The sequence below is a fragment of the Sorghum bicolor genome, chromosome 8 (assembly GCF_000003195.3).
Source record: "Sorghum bicolor cultivar BTx623 chromosome 8, Sorghum_bicolor_NCBIv3, whole genome shotgun sequence".
In the NCBI taxonomy this organism is placed as follows: Eukaryota; Viridiplantae; Streptophyta; class Magnoliopsida; order Poales; family Poaceae; genus Sorghum; species Sorghum bicolor.
Genome location: NC_012877.2, coordinates 61,368,649 through 61,395,782, shown reverse-complemented (window position 1 = coordinate 61,395,782; position 27,134 = coordinate 61,368,649). Strand labels below are relative to the sequence as shown.

General features: G+C 45.1%; 3 protein-coding genes and 1 long non-coding RNA gene across 5 annotated transcripts; 3 read left to right on the top strand and 1 right to left on the bottom strand.

Moving 5' to 3' along the window:
* LOC8071501 (E3 ubiquitin ligase PQT3-like) lies at window positions 2,444-7,609 on the top strand. Its single transcript, XM_021445907.1, has 7 exons — window positions 2,444-3,104; window positions 3,866-3,986; window positions 4,513-4,653; window positions 4,768-4,823; window positions 5,142-5,570; window positions 5,695-6,436; window positions 6,658-7,609. Exons 1-7 carry the CDS (start codon window positions 2,918-2,920, stop codon window positions 7,130-7,132), a joined length of 2,151 nt encoding a protein of 716 aa, XP_021301582.1. The 5' UTR covers window positions 2,444-2,917; the 3' UTR covers window positions 7,133-7,609.
* LOC110429634 lies at window positions 8,225-9,836 on the top strand. The gene is made up of 2 exons (XR_002446735.1): window positions 8,225-8,585; window positions 9,265-9,836. It is a non-coding gene; the product is annotated as an uncharacterized LOC110429634 (long non-coding RNA).
* Window positions 9,634-12,063, bottom strand: LOC8086108 (protein NRT1/ PTR FAMILY 2.9). Its single transcript, XM_002442531.2, has 2 exons — window positions 11,770-12,063; window positions 9,634-11,682 (listed from the first exon to the last, which is right to left on the bottom strand). Exons 1-2 carry the CDS (start codon window positions 11,921-11,923, stop codon window positions 10,043-10,045), a joined length of 1,794 nt encoding a protein of 597 aa, XP_002442576.1. The 5' UTR covers window positions 11,924-12,063; the 3' UTR covers window positions 9,634-10,042.
* On the top strand, window positions 20,213-26,355 carry LOC8071500. Of its 2 annotated transcripts, none has more exons than XM_021445879.1 (2): window positions 20,213-21,333; window positions 25,830-26,355. In XM_021445879.1, the coding sequence occupies exons 1-2, from the start codon at window positions 20,889-20,891 to the stop codon at window positions 25,883-25,885; spliced, it is 501 nt and encodes a 166-aa protein (XP_021301554.1). In that variant the 5' UTR covers window positions 20,213-20,888; the 3' UTR covers window positions 25,886-26,355. The 2 variants fall into 2 exon arrangements, with proteins under 2 accessions (XP_021301554.1, XP_021301553.1); XM_021445878.1 differs by lacking the exon at window positions 25,830-26,355 and adding an exon at window positions 25,299-25,823.

Genomic DNA, 27,134 nt, shown 5'->3' with positions numbered 1-27,134 from the left:
GCTTTAATAAGCTACAGCGACAACTACGATTTACCGTCTACAAAGTACTGTACACAGAACTAAAAATAGCTATTGCAGCTATATATGACTTCAATCATGATCCACAAATAAAACACCTCCACCGTGTGGAAGAGGTACACTGCTCTGGTGCTTGTAAAACTCTTTCTTATTATTCATATATATAAATATGATCATATACTGTGTATGCATACACTTTGTCAGGCTATATGCATCATAATAAAACTTGATATATACAAATATATAACATGGGATAGCTACATCTGGAAAGGAATTTCCATATATTATTTTGGCAGGTCTTGGGTGCAGTATATGTAATTTAACCAGGCATGGCAGTGTTTTGCTTTTTTCTCAAAAGTTTATAATTTTTGGCACGGTAAAGATGGCTACATTTTACTCTGACGACCAGTATATCAAGTTATTATTATTATTTTTCCATATATAATTTCAATGGGCCACAGGTGCAGAAAAGTTGTCTGTGTTTTGATCTTGAGTTTTTATTTATTTTTCCATATATAGTTCCGGTGCCCGGGTGCACTGAAGTTATATTTAGGCTCTGATCTTGGCTGCTGATTGTGCTGCTGACATTGTTTCTTCGCTAAAATGTATTGCTGAAAACGAAGCCTAGGCGACAAAGATCTCGATTTTTTACTCTCTTGTTCCATATATAATCTCGGCAGACCATTAACACTTGCTGTCTTTTACCCTGGCACCCAAGATCTCGAGTTTTACCATGCATGGGTGTAGAGGAGTTCCTGGAGGCGGTTGATAGTTATTCCAAGGGGTCGGTTGTCACTTGATCACTTCTAACATCTGGCAATTTATATGTCCACAGAACTTGCATTTATAACAGTAAATAAGGAGGATTAGTGCACTGAGATTTTGTGATGACCTGGATTGTTGAGGTTGAAGCAAAGATATGGGGCTGGTTCCCAAGATCGTTGTTGTTGCTGTTGCGGCACACTATATTGTTTATCTTTATGAATAAATTCAGGAAAATACGATTATCCATGATATGTCGAGGACTTGAATCCATATAGGAGGTTCTATCACAAGAAATCCAACTAACTAACTGATTTACAATCCGTTTGTGGCTAACATGTCAGCTCTCTCCCTAGGTTGGATGTGGAGTTTCAGCCTGTTCTCAATTGTGGTTGTGGCCCATAATGTTTCCCTCAAATTTTGGTAGTTAGAGATATTTGCCGCTGTTTAAAACCTTGTTAGATATTTATCTATTTTTTATTTAAAAGAAGAATCAAACCGCCATGAAAATCACTTTTAAGTGCGATAGAGATACAATTTGAATGATTTTGTGGTTTAATGGAGATATATTTTTGTCTGATTTTAGAGTTTCTCAAAAAATCTCTAGACTTCTTGGACGATATTCTCCGGTCACAGAAATAGACCTTTTTTTCAGGCCCACTTTAATTCCCACCTAAAACCTTTTCAGCCTGTCCCATCAAATATTTAGACATATGAATGGATCATTAAATATAGATAAGAAATAATTAATTGCAAGTTTGTATGAAAACTTTAGGACGAATCTTTTAAGCCTAATTAGTTCATGATTAGCCATAATTACTATAGTAACATACATGTGCTAATGGCGGATTAGTTAGGCTTAATAAATTCAATTCACGCCCACCTCATATGGTGCTACTAGCGGGATGACAGAGAGGCGCAGGACAGAGCAGAGCAGGTTAGAAGGGAGGCTCGATGCAGAGCGGGATGGGATGGAGTTGAGCTGCATCGGCGAATAAGGCGAGCGTGTGTCCATCCGCCATCCCACCCCGCCAGCCATCACACTGTCATTCCGTTGCGCCGCCCAATCCCCCGCAGCAGGTGCCTCATATCCTGACCATGGAACAAACTTTACTGCAATATCACAAGAAAACGACTACAATAACATAACAAAAGCTACTGCAACACGAGATGCAAGAACAGAAAAAAAACAAATGCAACAAAGAAACATTGCTTGTTGCAACACCATAACAAAGACTAGCGCAACAAAAACAAAACAAAAAAAGCAAATGTGAAAAAGAGGACAACATCAGAAAAAGGCTAATGCAACAAAAAAAGTTACATGTTGCAAAAACAACACAAACGATACTGTAACAACAGAAACAAAAGGGCAAATTCAAGATGCAACATCAGATAGAAAAAGAGTAATGGAACAAAGAAAAATTAATTGTTGCAATAGCAAAACAACACTACTGCAACAACAAAAACAAAAATGCAATGTTAGATGCAATGTCAGAGAAAATACTAATACAGCAAAGAAATATTGCTTGTTAAAACAACAAAACAAGCCTATTGCAACAGAGGTCAAAGAAACCCTAGACACCGCGACATCCCTGAGATCCAGATCTAGAATAGAAGCAGGAGGAGGAGGATGAGAAGAAGGAGCAGAAGAAGAGCTTAGATCTAGAGGAGAAGGTGGGTGAGGGGAAGGAGTATGGCTCAGATCCAGACCTATCTCGCAAAAATTGCCACCACCGTTCTCTTCTCCAGTTGTATGGAGGTCACGGAGAAAGGAAAGAAAGCAGGGAGGGGTCTAATTAGTTTATGATTAAACAATATTTGTGAAATAAAAATGAAATCCGAATTTTTTTGAACTAAAGAAGGCCTCAACCGATAAGAAGACGGAGCGCATTGCGAGTCTCAGTCTGGACGCTCTATAGCGTTAGCGTTTGGAAAAAAGACAAAGGAAAAAAAAACCGGCAGAGTGGGCCGACTCACTCGCTCCCTCTCCCCAAACCCCTCGCCTTCGCCTCCCCGGCCACCGCCGCCCGCAGCATTTCACTCCCCAGGCCCTCGTCGCGACCGCACCCCCGGCGCCGGAGAGCGGGGCTAGGGTTCGGCGCCGCGGGAGGGCTGCTGTTCTTCCCGCGGGGTCAGCATGGGGGTTGTGCACTATAGGTACCGGAGCGGGGTCCAGACCTTCTCCTTGCCGATCCCCGGCGCCTTCGCCTCCGTCGCCGACCTCAAGCGCCTGATCGCCGCCACGGCGCGCCACGGCAGCGGCCGGACCAGGGGCCGCGGCCCGCGGGACGGCATCGCGCTCTGCGACCCCCGCACCGGGCAAGGTGCGTGCGATCCGATTCGGCGGCGCCCCGCTTCGTTACTGCAAGCAGCAAAGCGTGTAGTGCTGAATTGAGCCGACTGACTCAAGAGACCACCACGTGCGGAAACAAAATCGATCGTGCTTTAAAAAAAAATCCAATTATTTCCTTCTTAAAGCCATCGATCGTGCTGTAGATAGGCTGATAAGAGGGTACAGGGCAGGTCGTTCGTCGTGTCCTTGGTCGGGATTTGGGGGACATCTATTTCTGCTGTATGCCGAAATGTTGCCTTGTGTTGGCCCAAGTTTGCAGGAGAGAAATGCATAGTATATCAGTATACGACACTGAGTGACAGTGTATCTCGAGGTGTTCGCTTTAGAGCAGGTACATAATTGACTTATAGCCAAGCTAATGCTGACATGGAGAATGCTGACATGGAGGAGAGAAGAGAGGAGAGAGATGATAGCTTGACTTATGTAAGCACCAAGCTGGACACGGATGCATAGGTAGTGGTGGGTCTAAATAACAAGTGTCGTGAGAAGGAATAGGAAAGAAAAGGTGTTTTAGAGACAAGTATGAGACAACTTATTGTATAAGTTGGCTCTAATCATTTGGCTTATAACCAAGCACTTGGCTCTATTATTGACCTTGCTCTTAGACTGTGTCTTCTTGGAATGTTATAGGTAGTTTTATATATAATAATGTAATTTCACATTCCAAGAAGAGTGCTCATCTACTATCATGATCTAATGTTTTTCTTTTATGTCTGTTGCTGGTGGCTACAGAGTATGTCGATGAGGATACCATGATACCTCAGAATTCCACGGTGCTGGTGCACCGGATTGCTCGACTCTCGACAGACGTGATCCAGATTGCTGGAAGTCTGACAGACGCGATTACTGCATCGTATTGCCCCACTCCTCATCCTATAGATCTCCAGAATTTCATTTGTTGCTACTCTGTTCGCATGGAGGTATTTCTAGTATTTGTGAGAGAAAAGTCGAGTGAGGCAGGGGATCAAGGTTCATACTGGGTGTACATCATTGGGCAGGGTTCGCATTTGGACCTTGGTGTCCTGTCGATCATTATCTAATTATTTTCTTGCAAACTAATGCATATTTAAAATGCATGTGTTTCCAATTCAGTCAAGATAGCTTTGTAGTTTGTAAATACCTGATGATGCATAATTCAGACAGAAAATGGCAATGTCTCTTGTTCTGTACAAGGACTGGTTAAAATGTCAAAGTGGTTTGCCAACCTTTCTGAGAATTCTCATAATCTTGCTGGAAACAGAAGATTGTCTTGCCATTCTATAAAGTCTTTCTGATCCTCTTTATCCAATTTAATTTGTATCGAGGGAAAACCTTGCGTAGGCAATAAATATGAATACACATCTATATTTCTGTGTCACTGAACATGTATTTATGTTCAGGCCCATAATCTTAGAGAATGATGAGGTGGCATCCAACAAGCCAGTTACTGAATCAATGCAGAAATCAGGTGCATTTACTGGAACAGATGATGAAGAGATCACAGCAATTAGAACTGTCATTAATGCAGCTGAGATTAAGTGGTAAGATATAGATGTTCCTGGACCCTTTTGTGGTAGTAGCCTGGAAGAATTGAATTGATATTTCTGTTTGTAAATACATTCTGTAATATTGATTGATTTTGCCTACTTATGTAGGGGAGGTTCTTTATCTGGAGGTGGATATGATGGTGGACAGTTGGGCCACCATTGTGGTAATATACTAATGCATGCATATACTTTTCACTTCTGCTTTGACATTGCCTTGACATTTACTTATGATTAGTCACTTTCAAGCCAATTACACTAGCCTGGTTTAAGTGCAATGCTCTCATAATCTATTGTTCAATGCTGATAGGCTGGTATGGTATATTTAAACAACATTCTTGCGAAATGATGATGATTTGACTGAGAGAATTGTAACTATATAAGTGCCTCAGGAGATTGTTCACATTTTGCATACTATGTTTTTAATTTGCCTTATTTTTAATATTATTTCCATGCACTCTCTGACTCTGAATATTTATCTGAAGGTCGTCCAATGGAAGGGGAGGCACCCCCTCCTGACTATGTTTGCCGTGTTTGTTGTATTCCTGGACATTTCATTTGGCAGTGCCCAACAGGGAGCAAGCCGCCTCCACCTGGTTATATCTGTCACAAATGTGGAGTCCCAGGGCACTTTATTCATTCTTGCCCAAACGAAATACGTGTGAAGTCGTGTTCTAGAAAAAAAAATTCTTGCCCAAACTATGGCAACAGGAAATATGATTGCAGAAGAACCAGTTCATTGATCCCCATTGTATCTAGCTTTGATGATGTCATCCTAGCAGAACTGGCCCAGGACATGTCTAGCAGTGTAGCTGATAGTTTGCCAGCAGAACTTCACTGCCCACTATGCAAGAAGGTCATGATAGATGCAATGTTGTCAAGCAAGTGCTGTTATGATAGTTTCTGTGATAAATGTAAGTGGTGCATTTTTTGTAAAGTGGGTTTCATGTGTATCCTTGGAATCTTTATTGATAATCGCAGTATAAGTTTCGTGCTGCATGATAAATAACCGTGACCTACTTCTTTTTTTGTCTTCAGGCATTCGGGACTACATTATTACTCAATCGAAGTGCCTTTGTGGTGTCGAAATACTTGCAGATGACCTAATTCCCAATCCAACCCTTAGAATTACAATCTCAAGCTTGTTATCATCAAGGGCTGGTGGCCTTTCCAGTGGCACAGGGAATCTTGCAAGCTCCAATAGCAGCAATTTGGATGGCAATTCTGTCACCGCTTCCGCTGTGTTAAAATGGGACACTAAGCAACAAATGGATAGTGCACCATCGGCTACTACTGAAGGCAGTTGCTTGGTAACTGCGTGCAAGAATCCAGTGGAGAAATCAACACATTCTGATCTCCAGAGTAAAACTGAAGAGACTGAAAAAACATCAGTGAAGAAGACCAAAGCCGCGGCAGGTGCCACGGAAACCTTTCCTGAACCAAGATGCCAGAAACAGCTGGAACCTGATGGTGTAGCAATAGTTTCAGGGAAGCTTGAGCAAAAAGTGGTTAGGACTAAGCAAAAGAAGGCTGGCGCCACTGGAAATGTAAACACCAACTGTGCTGAATATGGTTTCAACAGTCCTTTTGAACCACCATGTTATGACTCTTTGTTTGGACTGGGAGGACAGCCTTGGGGAGCCAATCCTTACATGTACTATATGAATATGCCTTCGTTCAGCTACCCTCTGGGCCCTTATAATGTCAATGACATCAGTAACTTACCGCTGCACGGTCCTGGATTGCAAGGCTACCCAGCTGTCCCAGCAATCCATTACAGGTATGTAGAGTTGCAGGTCAGTTGAGTCGAAATGGTAAATCCAGAGCAAACCGTTAATAACTAGATATTGTACCACACAGTAGTCACTAGAAAACCGAAGTGTGGAAGCACTAGAGATTCACTAGATTATCAGTTCCTTACCTTCCATCCCATTGTCTGTATCGTCTCTCAACTTTGAACTGCCACACGTCACTAACTGTTTTTACTGTTGATTTCTTCAGCAATGAATTCCAGCCCAGAGATCTCCAGGACACTGAAGCTTCTGCACACGCAAGGCAGTCCAAGAGAAGCAAAGGTGCAGGACCACGATCTCACAAACCAGAACGATATCGTCCCCACACCTCAACTCAGAAAGGAGGATCCAAGAGAGGGGGCAGGTCGTTTCAGGAGACGACAACGTTGGACAGCAGCATTGAGTCTGACGACTATGAGGAGATTCATGGTCAGAAGAAGGTGGGAGCGCATCCTACTACCAGTCCTAGGGACGGTGGTCAGCGTCGACATGACCAGGACAGTAGTATCTCCGAGTTACCTGACAACAATGAGGAGCCCCATGGCAGGGAGGAAGCTCGAGCGCGTTCAAGAAGTCCGAGATCCAGCTCCAGGCACTCGTACAAGCGACACGCGTACGAGGGCTCGACAACTTCAAGCGCTGATGACGCCGATGAGGAGATCAACTTCAAGCGAAGATGGTAGCGCACGCAGGTCATCACAATATGTTGTCCTGAATTTTGGAACTTCTGAAGCGCCACGAACCACGATCTGGTGTTTGCTAGCATGTATATATGTTAATTTGACGTCAGAAGAAAGCGACGACTTTATTAGAGAGGTGCAATGGCCACTGGGACTGTTATCAGTTGTCCAATGAGCTCGCTGATTGGACAGCGACTTGTGTAATTGGATTCTTCGCCTGGAGATCAATTCGCGTAAACGTGTGTGTAACTGGGCGCGTGTTGCCGGTGTAGTACCATCTGAATTTGCCTTGCCTGAAACACGGAGCGTGCATAGCTTAGCAGCTGTCACCGGGCTCGATGTTTGTTTGTCCAAGGGATTTTTATATGCGTTGGTCAGTTGGTCTCGTCGTTGCATTAGGTTTTTGCACCGATTATTGCAGGCCTCCCCTCTTCCTGTTTGGTTCCAGCAACAAGAATGTAACGACGAGATGTGCATATAGTGGATGTGTGTGTATTGGTTCCGGGCTGATATAGTGGATGATTTGATTCCAGCAACAAATCAAGATGGATATAGTGGAATGTAGCGGATGATGGCAAGTGGATATAGAATGGGTGTATGATGGTGATGGTGGAATCCTAATTCTACTTTTGCTCCCTGTTCAGGACAGCCAAAGGCGGCTGCACCAACACAATAAACAGTGCTGCACAAGTTCTTGTGTTGGATTGGATCATTGGCCTTAAATAAGTGTATGAACACGAAAGATATTAATTAGGGGCAAAAAATTGGCACAAAAAAAAAGCTAGGCTGATTTGTCATGAGCCCAAAGAGTTAGAGGTGGTGGCCGGGGTTGAATCTTTTCCTTGTAATTCAGTATGGCTGCAGCGTGCGCTTACCGAGCACGAGAGACCACCAGCTCACGAGTTTCCTCGTGCTCTGGGTGTGCTGTCATGGATAGGTCATGCGGCACGCCTTGGCTGTACTTGCCCACACATTTGGACATTGCCACGCCACATTGGTTCCCCAGTATGGGACTAAATTTAGATCAGTTCATGCAAAAATTACCAATATTTATCATGTGTATATGTACGATGTTCGGTCAAGAGAAATTGAGGTCTCGTCAGGCCGCCGCCCGCCCGGCGGAAGCGCGCTCCGTGCGCCGCCAGGCCTCCCGCAAAAGGCCGTCCCCCTCTTGCTCCTCCTCCGACGTGCTGGTGGACGAGGTCCTCCTCGACGACCCGACAGACGAACGGATCGAGGCGGAGATCGTGGCCCACCTCTTCCGCGGTCGCGCAGCAGGAGTCGCTGCGGGCGAAGAAGGCGGCGCTGCGGCGGGAGGTGGCGGAGAGCCGGGCGCTGACGCGGCGGCTCAGGGCGTACACGGACCTGCTCATCAAGACCGACGTGACCGGGTACTCGGAGGCGCAGACGGAGGAGTACCGCCGGGAGCTCCAACGACGGAGCAAGGAGTGCTTTGGTAATAATTAAAATTAAAATAAAGCAGTAGGTGCAGTGCAATCCGCATTCTGTTTGGTGATGAATGAATTGAGTAGAGTTGCATGGATGGAATCCTGTAGATTTGTGCATTATTGATTCAGTTGCAGTAATCCGTATGCAGCTATGAACGTTTCTCTCAGTTGATTCTGAAAGTCGTTTTAGGATTGTTTGGGGTCAGAGGTGGTAGGCTCGTAATCATCGAATTACCTACTTCAAGCATTATTGGTGGCAGCACAAATTTGGGAGTTTTTGCCAGAATTGGGACTGAGTTTCAGTGTAGACAGACAATTCAGTAGTACACCTCAACTGAGTAGCAAATGCCAGAACTGTGTATTTTGACGATACTGCCAACTCCGGGCCAGATGCATAGTCCACTCCTGTTCATAATTGATAGCCATCCAAGCCGAGAGTTTGCTGCCGGCAGCTCATGTATGTAGATTTGTGTATTATTCAGCCAACTAGTAGTAATCTACTAGTAGTATATTTGTGTATTAGTTCAGCACGTGGTAATCGTTATGCATACAGTTATGGATGTTTCGTTTAAAAAGAACTATATGCATGTTTCAAATTAGCTGCTCCATCAGCAGAGGGATCTCAGTTGATTCTAAAAATCGTTTCGAAATGCGAAGCCATGACTAATCCAAATGTGTCACCTTCAGGAAGGGAGCAATGCCAATGGCGCCACTGCCACACGTCGAAAGTGGACCGGGTTTTCAACCTTGGATGACATTACATCGATGTATGTTTAGTATTGTAGCTTGCTGAACATTCTTCTTAAGTTAATTCGGCAATAAAGTGTGGTATGTTTCTGCTACCCGCATCTGCAATAGAGAAATGAAGCAGCCGCTCTTTGCTCAATTCTATCCATCTTTACATCCCATTTGGAGACTCTGGTTTTAAATGTTTGTGTCAACTGAAATTCATCTACTGAAACTCTGAGGATAGATGTTATAACAATGGAGAAACCCGGGTTCCAGTCCAGGTAGAGCAGGGCTTGCAAACGGGATGACATGGTTTCAAATCAGCGGTTTTTTTTTTTTTTTTTGTGTGTGTGTGTGTGTGTGTGAATGGAGCTTCTGTTCTGAGCCTTGTGAATAGGTGATTGCTCTGCATCTGCTATGCCATGCTCTGTTATCTCCTTGTGTTTATTAATTGCTGTCAGTCAGTCTCCAAAATTGAGATGGATGCTAATCATGTTGATATCATGAATGGAGGAGTCATCAACCAATTATACATCGATTTGGATTTGCTTTGCAACCTGTTGTGGCCTTCAATTATTATACGTCTATTTCAACCTATACTAGTACTCTTTACTACTACAGTACTGTACTACGTATTTTTCTTCATACCCTGCACTTCACGGCAAGTTCGTCCTTTTCTTTTGGTCGATGAGGAAAAAGGAAAAGAAAATAGCTCCTAGTCCACAGCGTTCAGACTTCAGACAGGAGGCGCTGCGGCCTTCCCCTCCAGCTCCAGCTCCACGTCGGCGTCGGCGTGGGCGGCTGCCGCCGGCTTCTTGAACCTGTACCAGCGCGCGCAGACGACGAAGTAGACGAGGTTGACGGCCGCCATGGCGGCGATGAGCAGGTAGTAGAGGTCGACGCGTCCCTGGTTGAGGTCCTGCGCCAGCCAGTCGGGGCGTCCGTCGCGGCCGCCGCCGGTGGTCCGGTGCACGACGCTGACCATGAGCCCGCTGGCGTAGCTGGCTATGGCGAAGCCCAGGGACAGCAGCGCCCCCGCGACGCTGCGCATGTTCTCCGGGAACTGCTTGTAGTAGAACTCGACCTGTCCGATGATGGCGAACGCCTCGGAGAGTCCGGCCAGCATCTGCTGCGGCACGAGCAGGAAGCAGGAGGTGGCGTCGCCGACCCTGCGGCGGTGTCTCTCGACGGCGGCGGCGACGAGCATGGTGACGATGGAGAGCACGATCCCGACGCCGATCCGCTGCAGCTGGGTGATGCCGCCCTCGCGCTTGGTGACGCGCTGCATCGCCGGCACGAGCACGCCGTCGTAGAAAGGGAGCCAGAGCGTGAGCGCCAGCATGTTGAAGACGACGAAGGAGCCCGCGGGGATCTGGAAGCTGCCGCCGGCGACGACGTGGCGGTCCGTCTGCATGGCCTGGAGCACGTTGTAGTTGCCGAGGTTGGTGAGCACGATGTAGTAGACGATGCCGGAGGACCAGACGGGGAGCAGCCGCGCCAGGCACTTGACCTCCTCCACCTGCTGCAGCGTGCAGAGGCGCCACGGGTGGTGGTCGTCGGAGGTGGTGCTGGTGCGCACGGCGGCCTTGTCGAGGCAGAGGAACTGGTGAGTGTAGGCGATCTTGGAGACGAGGCTGCTCCGGTGCGGCGGGTCGTAGAGGTCGTCGGCGGGGGAAGGCGGCGCGGGGAGACGGCGGTTGCGGGCGGCGGCGACGAGGACCTGAGCGAAGCTGGTGAAGGGGCTGCCGTCGGGGCGGACGCGGACGTAGAGGCGCGTGCCCATGAAGAAGAGGACGCAGGAGACGCCCATGAGCGTGGCGGGGACGGCGAGCCCCAGCGCCCAGTTGACGTCGCTCTGGAGGTAGATGATGACGGTGGCGGAGATCATCATGGCGATGGTGAAGGTGAAGTAGTACCAGTTGAAGAAGCTGTTGATGCCCCGTCGACCCGCCGGGGTGCGCGGGTCGAACTGGTCGGCGCCGAAGGCCAGGTTGCAGGGGCGGATGCCGCCGGCGCCGACGGCGAGGAGGGCGAAGGAGGCGAGGAGCACGGCCATCTGGAGCGACGAGGGTCCGTTATTGGGGTGGGGGGCGCCGGCGGTGGGGTCGTTGGGGTGGAGGGACGGCACGGCGGCGGTGAGGGTGAGGATGATCATGCCGAGGAAGGAGGCGACGGAGGCGAAGGCGATGGTGGTGTAGCGGCCCAGGTAGGAGTCGCTGAGGAAGGCGCCCAGGAGCGGCGCCATGCTGACGGTGCCCGACCAGAGGTTGAGCAAGGTGGCGGCGCTGGCGCCGGTCATGCCGTAGACGGTGGTGAGGTACACCAGCAGGTTGGCCGTCGTGCCGATGGTGCCCAGCTTCTCGCACGTCTCGTTCCCTGCATGCAGGCCCATGAATGCATAATGCATGATGGATATCGATTAGGATCGATTAATTACCCATTGCATGCATCGCATGAGCTCACCTATGACGTAGGGCATGGACTTCCATCCGCGGTAGTTCTCCTCTGGCTCGCCGGCGTCGGATTCATCATCGGAGAGCTGCTGCTTCGTCTTGGTGGTGGTCGCCATCTCCTGGGCGGCGGCGAATGTGGATGCCTTGTCGTGCTGCTGCGCCATCTCCAGCTGCCGCTGATCCTCGTCGGCTCTGTCGTACGTGCTGGGATCGAGGAGTGACGTCTGACGACGGGCAGGCTAGCTAGAGCTACTAAGCAGTGCTCAAACTTAAACGCTGCTCATGGATGGATCTCCTAAGGTAGTAGCTAGCTGGTCTTCTTCTCTGCTGGTTCGTGGTTTGTTTTGAGCGAGCGATCGGAGCTTGAAAAAAAATAATTAAGGTGGTCTGAGGAGAGCGAGGAGGATCGGAGGCACGGCCGTACCTATTTATAAATAGACGTCCGTAATGGTATTTAAATCGCTAGTTATTTGGTCTCTAGGAATAATGTTATTGGCTCTCAATGGCAATTTGCAAATAGCTCCCTTAGGAAGTCGCTAGCTATTAGAAAGTCGCTAGCTATTGTGGAGAGTATTGTGATAGAGTTATTTCTAGAAGATCGTACTAGATTAGCTAGATTAGCTATTTATGAGTTGCTATTAGGAAATCGCTAGCTATTTGATCTATCTCCTCGATAGCCAATGAGAGTGCTATTTTTTTTATTATTTTCATACGTCATCTCGCTAGCTATTTGTAAAGTGCTATTGAGAGCCAATAGAATTCCTCCTAGCTAGCTATTTTGATAACCATTGCGGATGACCTAAGCAAGCGCCAGGCGAAGGATTCATGGTCTGCTATGAGATAGATTATATTATACCCCGGCCAACATAAGGCCAGTCTCAATGCAAAGTTTCATGGCACAGTTACCAAGACTAGTTAACCGAGCCATATGAGTTTCATGGGGATGAAACTCCTCTCTCATCTGATGAAACTCCTTCATTTAATGACCCTGCCAAGTCAGCAATTTGCTTATGTAGCACTCTATTTAATATGCATGACACTCTCATCAAACATGCATTAAGAATTAAGATTAGCCTAATGCAATCCGATGGAGCTGCTAGCTAGCTATGCCTATAGTGCGCCTAGCTATCACAATCCGTCGTCGTCGTCGTCGGCACCAAAGCGTACGTACAACCAGAGAGACGCCGCAGAAAGCGACAAGAATTATTAAACAGGCCGGCAGTGCCATACCATACCTGGCTTCAGCACCTACCTAGTCTCAGCGTACGTTTTTTTTTTCTTTCCCTCGTATCAGATTTTAGTTTTAGCCGCAGAAACCATGGCCAAATAGATCGAGAGGGAGAGGCCGATCAGGCGCACATGCGTTTCAGACCCCATCACACATGCAATGCATATATATGCACACAGCGCGGACACTCCCGTGCGTGCGTGGCATACTTCGCACACGTTTAATTTGTTATTCTACACTACAACTACTGTCAGATTATTAGGACTTCTTTGATATGGCTCCTCATGCTCGATCCGGTGCGCTACAATTAATAACACTACAATGTGAGAGTCGTCATAGCAGGTAGACGCTAGCCCGACCAAACGGTCCCTTATTAATTACTATATACTACTGCTACCTAGTGATCTTAATTATTAGATATAGATGAATACAGTACAAGACCACCTTTTGCTACGTACCTTCACATTTATACATACATAAATTCTACGACGATATGCGTAAAGATATGATTAGCTCCATAAATCTCACTGCACTGAAAAGATTTGATATCAATGGCGGTACAGTCATACATACATGAGTTTTGGCTAGTACAACCACTCTATCGTCAACTTGCAAAAATAATAAGCGTGATTGACCCAATTCTGGACCATCTTCTGGAATCCTATAACTATCAAAAGTGAGTGATTGTTCATCGGAACTGTTCTATATAGGCCGGATATACTCATAAGGTTGATACATACTTCTTCACTAAAAAATTAAGTAATAAGTTAGTAGCCAAACTACCTAATTAATTCGTAAAGAAAAAAAGTCTTACCAAATACTAAACAGAACTCTTGCTAGGGTATCTTGTATTTAGGCCAGAGCTGAGGGAGTACTAGCTAGTTTGGTGGTGTGTCTACCTGCCTATGTCCATATATATGTATGATGTATATTTACGTCAAGCGGGTATGTATTGCATGCAGGTTCAGGTTGCAGGATACGTTAGTTCGTTGCACCAGCGTATAGTAGCATATAGTATTAAGTTGTTCAGCTGATGCTTTTTATGACTGATAAGCCTGCTAATGATATTGATTTGCTGTAAGAAAAAGATAATATTTGCCATATGTCTGATAAGCCGTAAGTGGCAGAGATATCTCTAGCAGCCACACACACGTTAGCTAGCTATCCATGTCAATGGATAGTGTAGCATGTATCCATGTGCAGTTTGCATTGGATCACCCGTATATCGATCGATGTCATCAACAGATCATATCGTTTTTATCTGTCACAAACATTCTAGGAGGACAAGTGCATAGATGGAGAATGCATCCTTGACATCGCGCACCTCATACACCAGAAGATCCATAAAGCTAAGCGCTCCTGCCAAACTGAAGGAAGCACTCCAAAATAGGGGATGGGTAAGGGAGATCGAAGGTGGTCTCTATCCTGGACAGCCCTACAGGAGTACTTGGCTCTCTAGCATATCATGGAGGACGTCTGGCTAACCGAGGCCCCGGACAGGTTAGTATGGAGATGGACGCCAGTTGGCAGCTACTCAGCAAGCTCGGCATATAAAATGCTCTATCATGGTGCGGCGGCTTCCCGAGGTCATCGGCTCGTCTGGAAGACTTGGGCACCGCTCCGATTGAGATTCTTCCTCTAGCTCACACTACGACATCGGCACTGGACAGCAGACAGGCGAGCTCGACACGGACTCGAAGTCAGAGATGCTTGCTTCTTGTGCGACCAAGCCCCCGAGATGATTGATCATATTGTCACCGCCTGCCCCTAGAACGGTGAGCTTTGGCACCACATCCTACAAGCTCTTCATCTACTGTTACTTGTAGGAACTGCCTCTACGCTCATCTAGTGGCGGCGCATCTGTGCATTGGCAAGCGGACAAAGACGCAAGGGGATTAACACTCCTAATTTTGCGCTAGTCTCTTGGCATGTGTGGAAGGAGTGGAACGTCAGGTATTTTTGAGATGCCTCAGCCACCATCACCGATCTGCTGCAGCTCATCACGATGGAAGTTGATCGTTGGATCAATGTGGGCGCCGCCGGGCTTGCAGTCTTAGCTAGGTGTTAACCTTCCTTCCGGTCAGCGTCACAATCGTTTTTTGTTTCAATCATATAGCCCAGAGCAGCCGCCCTAGCCAGCCGGTCTTTGTACTTAATTTTGTTTCTTATTAATGAAAATGATGCACACACCTACTGCGTATTCGAAAAAAAAAGAACACACTAGTTAGCTAGCGGCTAGCGTACACACATCATCCGCGTGGAGTAGCTAATTAATTAAAGTGAATAACTCTGTTCAAAAAAAAAGTGAATAACTAGGCCTTTGCCACTATGCACGCACTATATGATATATATACATGACTGATATATGACTAGCTAGCTAATGAAAGTGGCCGCGATGAGTCACTCTGAAAAAGTACTATATATCTTCTATGAAAAGATACACAGAGATAGCTACACTATACAGGCACGAGGCACCACCCGTCAACTGCGTTGTTGTGTTGGTTGCCATCATATTCCGATCCTTTTAACTTGTGGCATCGATCGGAATCGAGCTCGACGAATACGACGACAGGAGAGAGACAGAGCGCATATATATATGTATCCTCGATCGATCGAGAAACCGATGGACGGATCCAATAATCCATACATATACACAGCTCAAGCGACAGAGAGATACATGCATATACATTTGTACCAAGGCCTTGTTTAGTTCACCTCAAAATCTAAAAACTTTTTAAGATTCTCCATCACATCATATAGAGCATTAAATATAGACAAAATACATAACTAATTACATTATTTTTCTATAATTTACGAGACCAATCTTTTAAAGCTAATTAGTTTATGATAGACAATAATTATCAAATAAAAATAAAAATATTATAGTAATAAAAAAATCATATGAGAAACTAAACAAGGCCTAAGCTCGAGTAGAGAATTAATGAAACACTGCAATGCAAGTTGATATATACTATATGTGCTATTTATTTGCTGTCTTTTTCCGGTCGGGCCTTAGTCGTACTATGTATTAGAGCAATGTTAATAGTAGAGTCAAGTGCTTGACTATAAGTCAAGTAATTAGAGCTAAGTTATACAGTAATTTATCTCATATTTGTCTTTAATTTAAGATACTTTCTCTTTCGTATTTCTTCTTACAACACTTACTATTTAGACCCATCATTATCTATGCATCCGTGCTTAGCTTGGTGTTTGCATGATATTCAAGTTATCATCTCTTTTTATCTTCTCTTATCTACATTAACTTTAGGTTGAGTATAAGTTTATTATTGCACCTGCTCTTATTGCTAGATAGTGTAGTGCACGCCGGCCGCCACGCTGCCCCCATATGTCTGTATGATCCTAAAAAGGCTGAAGGCGATAGATTCCGTCTCGCGTATTCTCGATGCTCATGATATGTCCGTGCAAATACTAAAGAGGCAAGCAGGCATGTCGGCCCTGCATCAGCCACAGAAAACAAAGGAATCACACTCACACCCGGTACTTAAATTAGTAATATATCGACTGGTTATTGAACGCGTACACATACTCCTTGACTAAGTCTTATAACAGTCCACTAGGATAGTTTCTCCGGCATTAATTAAGGTGTCAAGAAAGAAGTAATTAATAAGATCATGGTGCAATATGTATTAGAATCATGCGAGAATGTTTTTTTCCCAAGGTATTAAGAAGCTTATGTTTTTTCTAGTTAGGCCTTGTTTGGATGTAGTCGGATTCGCATCAATCCACATGTGTTGGTGTGGATTGGAGTGGAACTTGAACTAAATTCCACCTCAATCCACTCCAACACATGTGGATTGAGGTGAATCCGACAACATCCAAACAAGGCCTTAGTCTTTGTTGGAGCCCCTCATGAGGATTAAGCTACTAATCATGTAACTCTGTACATAGCCCTAGGCCTTTTCCATGTGTATGTGGGACTCCGAGATGGCCTTATCAAATCGCTCTCCGCAGTCTTCACTATCGAGCTTCAAGCTCAAATATTGTGCCCCTCATTACCTACAATACACTACACAGGTGGCCACACCACAAACGTGATTGACATGTTCTTGCAACGTTGGAATACAGTCGTTGCAGCTCTGATGTGAACTCCAGTGTGGTAACCAGAGGTCTTTGCTCACAAAAGGCAACACAAAGGGGTGATGACTTTATTTGTTGTTGGCCTGTGGTGGCTGGCCTTGGCCACTCTTTTAGCACTCCTTGTTGATGCTTACACCCTTCGGAGCTTGATAGACACTTTGTTCATCAAAAAATCACATTTGGGTGACATTGAGAGTGCTCCGGTTTATTTTCATAGTTGATTTGGCATTGGTTGAGCGTGACGGCCTTGGTGCTGTTGATACTCTTGGCGTCACTACATCTTGGAGCTGATTGGATCATTGAGCATCTTGTGGTGATTGTATGGTGGCTCCAATCAAGTTCATTGTGAGAGTTACCCGCCTAGTGTATTGTTTTGTGCTCACCCTGCCGGAGATCGCGAAAGGTATCGCTTTAATTGGCGATGGCTCCATGTGAGCATCAATCAAACTAGCTAACTAATCAGCTTTCCATGTATCCAAGTGGCCAATTTTTTTATCGAGGTCATTATCACAAGCACACTATAGACTGTATAATACTACTGTGGCCATTTTTCAGTAGTGGTTGCTAAGCGCTTTAAGGTCACAGCAGGAGTATTTATTTATATGCACGTATACTGTCGGACATGGCAATCAACGACAATACCTAGTCGCTGTACGCATGATTCACTCCAGGATCTACTGAACAATCACGGCTAATTGACCAATTACGTACCTTCTGAATTGAATAAGCTAGAATCAACAATGCATGATAATAGATTGTGTAGTCATGGTTTCCCTCTCAGATTCATGCGGGTTTTGCCCGACCCCCTTTGAACCCCTGAGCGCTCCCGTTGGGCAACTTGGAAGGTGACTTTCCCCACCATCGGTAGTCCCCCCTCCCCACCTCCCCTCCGGCCACCGTCACCGCCCTCTTGCATGCGGTGGTGGCGACCAGCATCGGGCCCAAAAAACGTTTTCGTGTGCAGTACCGTCTCTCCTCTAACCCACATCCTCTCCCCTCTAGCCATGGCTAGATCCGAGCGCTAGAAGGCTAGCAACATAGATCCTCCCCCTATGGTTAGATCTGGCGTCACCCTAGCATTGGGTTCTTCGGTCTCATTCCTGGTAGCGGCGTGTCAGCGTTGGTGCACCAGTTCGGGGCCATCTAGCACTAGATCCATCTTTCCTCGCTGGATCCATTCCTGGCGGCCGTTCCTTGCCCTCTCCTCGTTACGACGCACCAGCTGTAGCTTGCTCGGTCTAGCTAGTGTCGGTCGAGGTACTTTCGTGGCTGGTCACGAACGTCCTGACATGGAGGCTACGATGGCCATCTGCCTACTTCCGTCGGTGGTGGCTAGCCTCCAGGTCTCGGGCCGGTCGGGGCAATGCCTGCTCTCCATGCGGCTGGCCATGGTGGCTCACGTCTCCCGCTTGCCTCTTTAGGCTTGGCAGCGTGGTTGACCACAGCTAGCTTTGGTGGTGGCTGATCTCCTAGTGGCTAGCTTCGGTCTTGGGCCGGTCAATCGCCTTCCTAGGCCGCTCTTGGTACAACAACGCCCGCCCTATCAACCTCTAGTGTTGAAGTTGTGCTAGGGTGTTTACCCTACTCGGATCTTGCTTTGGGCTGCCGATGGTGGTGTAGTCTGCGTCATTCTCCTTCCTAAAGGCATCATCGTAACCATTCTTCACTAGGGGTATAAGAGTGGGTTATGGGATGAAAGTCCCGTGTGCTTCGTCAACGATGATGGCATCTAAAGATGTCATTCCCCTCCCTGGAGGCTTTGTTAGAGCACTCTTGTGGTCGTGCCTCTGTTTCGTTCCTGTTGGTTGTGTTGGGCCTATTTGTGCTTCATGTTTCCTTCGCTTTGGTTCGTCTAGTAGTTGGTTGGTGTTCCATAGTTGCTTGCTGGGTAGCGGATGCTTTGCAGCTATCTCTCTTCTTAGACGGATGCTTTGTCGTTATTTACTCGCGTGGATGCTTTTACTGTCGTTATCATGTTGGCCTTTCCCCTAAGGTAGATGCTTTGCAGCTAAGGGTGTGACGGTCAGGTTGTAGTTCTTGGACGGATTCTTTGCCGTCATGGTTGCTTGGGTGGACGTTGTGCCGCCTTGAGCGCAATGGCCTCCCCCCTATGGCAGATGCTTTGCTGCTAACGGCTTGATGGCCAATTTGCAGTTATGTCGGATGCTTTGCCACCACGATCTCTCCTCTAACGGATGCTTTTGCCGCTGTTGTTGTGCTAGCGCCTTTGGCAGATGCTTTGCCGCTAAGGTTGAGCTTTGTCATCTCTGCGACTTCAATACAACTACTAGCGACCTTTTGTGTTGTCTTCATGTATTAGGCTCAGTCAATTAGGTTTTTGATGTGGTGGGTCCCTCCTCATGTTTTCTTGCTTTTTGTTTGTGGTTTTGGACTTCGGCCCGTAATCCTAGGATTACTTGTCAATCCTTTGTATTTTCCTCCGGCCTTTCTTTTGACCTTCTTCTCTTAATGAAAAACGGGTAAAAGAACCGATCACAAAAAATGGTTCTCTCTCTCTCTCTCTACTAAATGGAGTATCTGTACAAGGTATGAGTGTTAGGCACCGCAAGCCTACCCCCTCCCCCCCCCCAAAAAAAAAATATATATCTAGATGCATTCTTTGTTAAAAGTATTTAAAGTTCCATCAAATATATAGATAACAACGTTAATACTTGTAACATTAAATAGAAAATATATCTCATGAAAAAATAATACTTATTTAATATGATAAATATTAAATTTTTATATATAACAATGTTAACTTTTTATACTTACATTTTAACTGATTCAGCTGTAAAATTTTAGCCTATTTTTTGGTCTATCTATTTTTTGGTCTGTCTCCCTAACTACTAGGTAATGGAAAGTTTTTTTTTCTTGAACAGACTTATATATAACACGGGATTTCTAAATATCTTCCAACAGTCTTATGTTTTTGTTTTGTTCCACTTTTGCAACCATCAAAATCTTCCATGACATGTATATTGAGTCCCAACGTCGGTTATTTATATGGAATTCCAAATTTCGAAAGCCCTCCACCCTCACTTTCAGCCCACAGCGCAATACAGCAGCCCAATCAGATGAATCGTTTAATCTATTTCCATAGTAAATTTATTTGGAGAACAAATACTACACTTATTTTTCTATAAATCTAATTAAACTTTTAACACGAAATCAAAAAATAAAAAATTATATAGAATATTTAGTTTTTCTTCATATCCTCGTCTCAAAAAAAAGAGAAAAGAGGTTTTTGCTTCATCCGTACCGGTTCGGGCCAGACGTCCATGCTGAGCTGAGGCAGGCGTTTGTGGAGGCCTGTTGAGGGAATTTGGTGAGCACGCTGCTATCTTGTGAAATTGGAGCCTGGGAACTAAACGGTGTCTGGAAATTTGTTTTGTTTAGATTTGAAATTTTTTGTGGAATTGGAGCCTGGAAACTAAACGCGGCCAAAAAATTTTAGGGAAAAATTTTTGGGCTGCAACTATGCACACACTCCTATGGAAGCCCACCAATGACAACGGCAAATGCATGCGGTCCAAGTTGTGTCAGGAAAAAATTTGCTAAACTAAACATCTAAAATTTTTCCTATGTTCTGACTACAAAAATTTTTATCACTTGGACCAAAAAAATTTCAAATCTAAACATACCCTATAAAAGAAACAGCAGTGGACTATTTTCGCGTCGTTCTGTGCACGCACCAACGTCAGACGTCGTATTATGTGGGCCCGCAAATTAGCCGTTGCATAACCTCATCACTACGTTAATAACCGTCTTCTTTCGCCAACCCCTCCTCAATCTCCGCCGCCATGCCACCACAAATGTCTCGGCAGGCCGCCGCCCGCCCGGCGGAAGCGCGCTCCGTGCGCCGCCCCTCCTCCTCCTCCCCCTCCCGCAAAAGGCCATCCTCCTCTTCCTCCTCCTCCAGCAGCAGCAACGACTCCTCCTCCTCCGACGTGCTGGTGGACGAGGTCCTCTTGGACGACCCGACAGACGAACGGATCGAGGCGGAGATCGTGGCCCACCTCTTCCGCGGCGCGGACCCGGAGGCGTACCGCCAGGCGGTCGCGCAGCAGGAGTCGCTGCGGGCGAAGAAGGCGGCGCTGCGGCGCGAGGTGGCGGAGAGCCGTGCGCTGACGCGGCGGCTCAGGGCGTACACGGACCTGCTCATCAAGACCGACGTGACCGGGTACTCGGAGGCGCAGACGGAGGAGTACCGCCGGGAGCTGCAACGCCGGAGCAAGGAGTGCTTTGGTAAGTAAATGAAATAAGTTGTGTTGGTAGTGGATTCAGTTGTCTGAATTCTGAAACGCTGTAAGGACTATTATTCAGCCAACTGGTGGCGATCTAGTAGATTTGTCTGTTAATTCAGCAGGTAGTAGTCAGTATATATGCACAGCGACGAATGTTTCTGTCAGGAGAGAAGTATCAATGTTTGAACTTACCTTTTCCATGAGTAGGAGGGATCTCAGTTGATTCCAAAATCATTTTAGGATTGCTTGGGTTGCCGGTACTGGTAGTAGGCTGATAATCATCGAATCCAGCTACTGTGGATATCGTTAATGGCAGCAACAACAGCACAAATTTGGGAGTTGCGAGTTGGAGACAGTATTTCAGTTCAGAGTTTCAGACATGCAACTCAGTGCAGTTCGTGGTTGTCATCAGTGCAACTGAGAAGCAAACGCCACAATTGGGCATTTGGATCGATATTGCCAACTCCCGGCGGGATGCATGCATAGTCTAGTTCAGTTCATACTTGATAGCCATCTAAGATGAGAGTTTGCTACTAACCAACCATATTGAGGATGATGGTGGTGGCAACGGAGGCTCCAAATCTTTTATCTCAGGGGCTGGCAAAATCAAACTGACCAGATTCAGACTAGGGCAGGCGGCCCTTCTTGGTTTCCTTCAGCTCACTGGTCACACGACTTAATTCGGCAGTGTGGCACCAAGCAAACAAACCGTGATGCCTTAATACATGAAGGTTCTTGAGTGCACTCATGATAAACCAATGATGCATGTATAATTTTGGATTTGATGTCCATTGTATATAGTCCTAGCCCCATGATTGTTATATCATCCTAAATATTGCAAGAGATAGACTAACTTGTTTCAAACAAATAGACTAACTTGTGTTTCTTTGTGTTATAGATGAATTATAGATATAGGTTGTTAGATTGGCACGAATACTATGAAATGTTTAAGGAAACCAAAATACTATCATGAGTAGACCACAAGTATTGAGTGACATGTCCATTAAATACCTATGATATTCCATGTTTAGTGTGGTCCACAAACATTGACTGACATGTGATTCTCTATCAATTAAATCCCTCTATCAATTAAATCCTTATGATATTCCATCTTTAATGTGGTCAACCACAAACATTGACTGATATGATATTCTCTACCAACTAAATACTAAGAGCATCTCCAAGACTGTCCCATATTTTTTTTCCATCCATGTTTTTAGGAAAAAAGGAGAAAAAATCATCCAGAGTTCCTCATATCTCTTCCCCATCTTTCCGCACTTGCCAAACCACCGTCACCCCCTAAATTCCTTTCCCATCCATGTTTTTTTGGAAAAAGGAGAAAAAAATCATCTCCAAGATTTCTTCATATATCTTCCCCATCTTTCTGTACTTGGCAAACCATCGTCTAAGCGTAAATATACGCGTGGTCTGGGAGCGCGCATTCGGAGAAGTAGAATGAGGTGAAAAAGGAAAAGAAGGGAAGACAGGGTTCCAGGCAAGAAAAGCGCAAGAGAAAGATCTAGTGGAAAGGTTTCAATGTGTACATAAACAAATTTAGGGTTCCTGATGTAAAACAGGTCATGGGGAAAAAGTGCCTAGCATAAAAATATAGGAAATTTTTGAAGATGACCTCTTTTTTTTGTTCTCATATTAATTTGGGAATTGGCAAATACCATATTTTGAGGAATAAAATATTGAGAACTCTTGGTGATGCTCTAATGAGGGCTGAAGGCAAAACGACATATATGAGGTCGAAACTATCATTGTCGGACATAGTGCAAGCCACTAAGGGCTATTACATCTAATGTGGCACATTAGATTGGGCATGTACAACCCATAGACGAGATCCATCTCTAAGCGTCTCGAATCTATCATACAGACAGATATAAAGACGGGTCATACAACCCACAAACAAGGGTCCGTCTTTAAGATGTTTAATGCTTTGCATGTAGCTAGGATTAACTATAAATAAATTTTTGTATAACATTTTGTGGCTATTTCGTAGAAAATGTATCAAGAATAAGTAAGAGTAACATGATTACAATATTTTTTAAAACCATTAATATAATAATTGTATTGTATATAGTTGCAATGTCTTTTGTCTATTTTCTCCGTAGCGTTGCCATATGTGCTCTGTTCCTAAGACACTTCATAGCATTCAAAAAATAACTCTGTTGCTATTTGTTAGAAAACAGATCAAGCATACATGATTACGCTGTTTTTTAAAACATCAATATAAATCATATATTATTTATAAGTGTAACATTTTTCGTCTAAGTGGAAGGGAAGCGGTATGTAACTGGCAAAAACATTTGTTCACATCCCAGCCTGCACACGACCATACAGGGTAGACATGCTCGATTCACACTAATTTTAGAAATAATTAGATAACAGATGCTATATACCAGTGACCTTAGTCTCTGTTTTCAGAAAAATAGCAGCACATCCAGAAACCAGTAGCTTAACAGACACCAGCAAGCTTAATTGAAGATTCAGAAATATCAGCACATAACATCACAATGCTCACAGGCACGCACTTACTCTAACTGAAGATAGGATCAAGTTCACAGTACCTGCAGAATTGAAAATTCAGAAATATTCATGGCAGCAACTTAACTGAAAATACAGAAACATTCATGGCAGCAACTTAACTGAAAATTCAGAAACATTCATGGCAACAACTTACCTGAAAATTCAGAAACATTCATGGCAGCAACTTAACTGAAAATTATGCAACTAACAGATAGGATAATATACGCTACATAGGAAGGGGAGAGGTTCACTGAAAGCATGTTCACATGTAACAGATGACATGTTCCATTGAACCTGCTAGTGCTAGTTTCACAGCCTGATAGCAAAGCTTATCAGAGAAATTTATCAGAGAACATGTTCACATGATAGCAAGCTTATCAGAGAAATTTAATAGGCACCAAGCTTAACAGGGAGCAAGCTTATCAGAGAAATTTAACAGATCTGTTCACAAGTCTTTTGTAAATAGGTCGCTAGGTAAAAAGCAAATAAAAGTCACTCAGAACAAGTATTGAGAAGCTACCTGTCCAAATATTCAGAAGCTTTAACTATGAGGTTCATTCACAGTTACAAAAATCAGAAGCAGACCCATTAAATTCTAAATCAGACTTGTTAACTGCACAAGAAGGCTTCATCTACTTGAACTGTAGTAGAAGCGACTGATAGACGATGTGATGCTGGGAAATCCATATCCTCCTAATCGATCCATGTAGGAGGTCGCCGTCGCTGAGTGCTTGTCACCGGTGGTGGAGATGGATGCCACCCGCTGCATCCAGGCGGTGAACAATCGGGCCAACAGACATCAGCGCGGTACCAAAGGTCGGCGCTGCCGGCCCCAAAGAAGGAAGGTTGAATCGTGAGGACACCGGCATGACCAAAGGCGAAGGCGAAGTTCCCGCGTGCCCAAACTAGACCGCGAGCGCGTGTACGGGATCCGAGCCCCCTTAAGTCGGCGTGCGAGCATACAGTGGTGCTGGAGCTGACGATTCAGCCTCGGGCCACTAGCTCTACCCATCTCTTGACGTTGGTGGGGGTGTTTTCACAAAACTAGCATTATAGAGACGGGATTAAAAGACCCGTTGCACGTGCCCTTATATGTGGAACCATTTCAAAGAAACCGATGGCTTCAGGTGGTAGTTCAAGACTTTTCGCGTCGATCGTGTGAGAGAAATTCAGAAAAAAAAATAATAGGAGTAATAGTTAGCTTTACCAGTTTTTGTGAGAAAGTTAGTCCTTTAATTTATTGTCTGATTCATGTACATTCTCTATATATGATACCTTTGTTGATTTTTTCCCTTTTGTGGATATTATTCTTTAATTATACGACATGGGCGATCATGAGAAAACTTTAGAATAGAAGACTAAATTGTGCTAATTGTAAATTGTTGCAACACACTTTGGTTTGGCTGCGCCACCCCTCCTCCCCTTCCGCAAAAGGCCGTCCTCTTGTCCTTCCTCCAGCACCAGCAATGACTCCTTCGACGACTCGATGGAGGAGCAGATCGAGGCGGAGATCATGGCACACCTCATCCGTGGCGCCTGTGATGAGGCGTAGCGCTACGGCCAAGCGGTCGCACAGAAGGAGGCACTACGGGCAAAGAAGATGGCGCTGCCGCGCGAGGGCTCAGGTGCGGAGGCTCAGGGCATGTGTCCAGGTACACAGAGCAGCAGATAGAGGAGTACCATCGGGAGCTTCAACGCCAGAGCAAGGAGTGCTTCGGTAAAAAAAAACTGTACTAGTCTGCAGTCTGTTGGTGATGGTGGATTGAAGTTGCCTGGATGAAATCCTGTAGATTTGTATATTAATTCAGCCAACTACTGGTGGCAATCTAGTAGATTTGTGTATCAGTTCAGTACGTAGTATTTCGTTTGCAGCTGGTAATCTTTCTGTGACAAGAGAATTATCAGTGTTTCAACATAGCTCTTCCATGAGCAGAGGGCCTAATTTGATTCTAAAATTGTTATCAGGTTCGGGTGTCACCTGTGCAGATTGCTGGGGCCAGCACAATTTTGGGAGTTGCTGAGTTGGGACTGAGCAGTTCAGACAAACAAAATTCAGCGCAAGTTACGGTTCTCAGCAGCGCATCTGAGGAGGAACTAAACGCTACAATTGTGCTTTGCTGCTAGATGCATAGTGCAGTTCATACTTAGTCATCCGTTTGCAGCTAGTAATCTTTCTGGTAGAAGAGAATTATCGATGTTTCAACTTAGCTGTTCCTACCCCTAAAAAAACTTAGTCGTTGCTGAGTAGAGGGATCTCAGTTGATTCTAAAATTGGTTTTTTAGGATCTTTCGGGGTGTCACTGGTGATAGCTTGTTAATAATTGAATTACTTACTTGGAAGATTGCTGAGTTACCTACTACGAAGATTATTGAGTTACCTACTTGTAAGATTGCTGGCGGCAACACAAATTTGGGAGTTGACGAGTTGGGACGGAGTTTGAGTTCAGACATACACTTCAGTGCAGTTCATGGTCCCCTTTAGAGCAAAAAATGAGGGGCAAACACCACAAATTTTGATATGCGTCCAGCTGCATAGTCCAGTTCAGTTCATCTTTGATAGCCATCCAAGATGTTGATGCCACACAGCCATAGAAAATTACAGACACGGTACACCTATTCATTCTAGGGCAAACTGGCAACTTTAAACTGACGAGATTGGCAGTGTATCAAATTCACAATAGAGCACATATATAGTGCCATCAGCTCAGCAGCCCCTTCTTCTTTCCCTTCAGCTCACACGACATTGGCAGTGTGGCACCAAGCAAACAAAACTATGATGCTTAATGCATCAAGGTTACACACAATCATGATAAATCAATGATGCACGTACAATTTTAGTTGAATCACACAATACCTATAACTTACAGCTTTGATGTCTATTGTATATATAGTACTACCCCATGGCTAGGATACCAGACTGGGAGGGAGAGCTATGAAATGTTGGAGGAAACCAAAATATATACTAGGGCTACCTTTCTTTGCTTTAAGGCCAATTTAGCAACCGAAGATTTCTCATATCCAACATCTTGTGCTACGGCTAAATCATCTACAGATCCTCATTTTTCTTCCAAAGCATATGCAACGTCTAGCAACATATATTTTTTGCACCCATCCCACGACAAATTCTATTACATAAATGTCAAAAGTTAGTATAAAATATTCAAAAAAAGTGGGTTATCACTTTGTGTCTTCCACAAAGCATTGTCTTGATAACATACCTTCGAACGCCTTGAAGACTCTCTTGCAGCAACAGCCAAACCAAAACGCTAT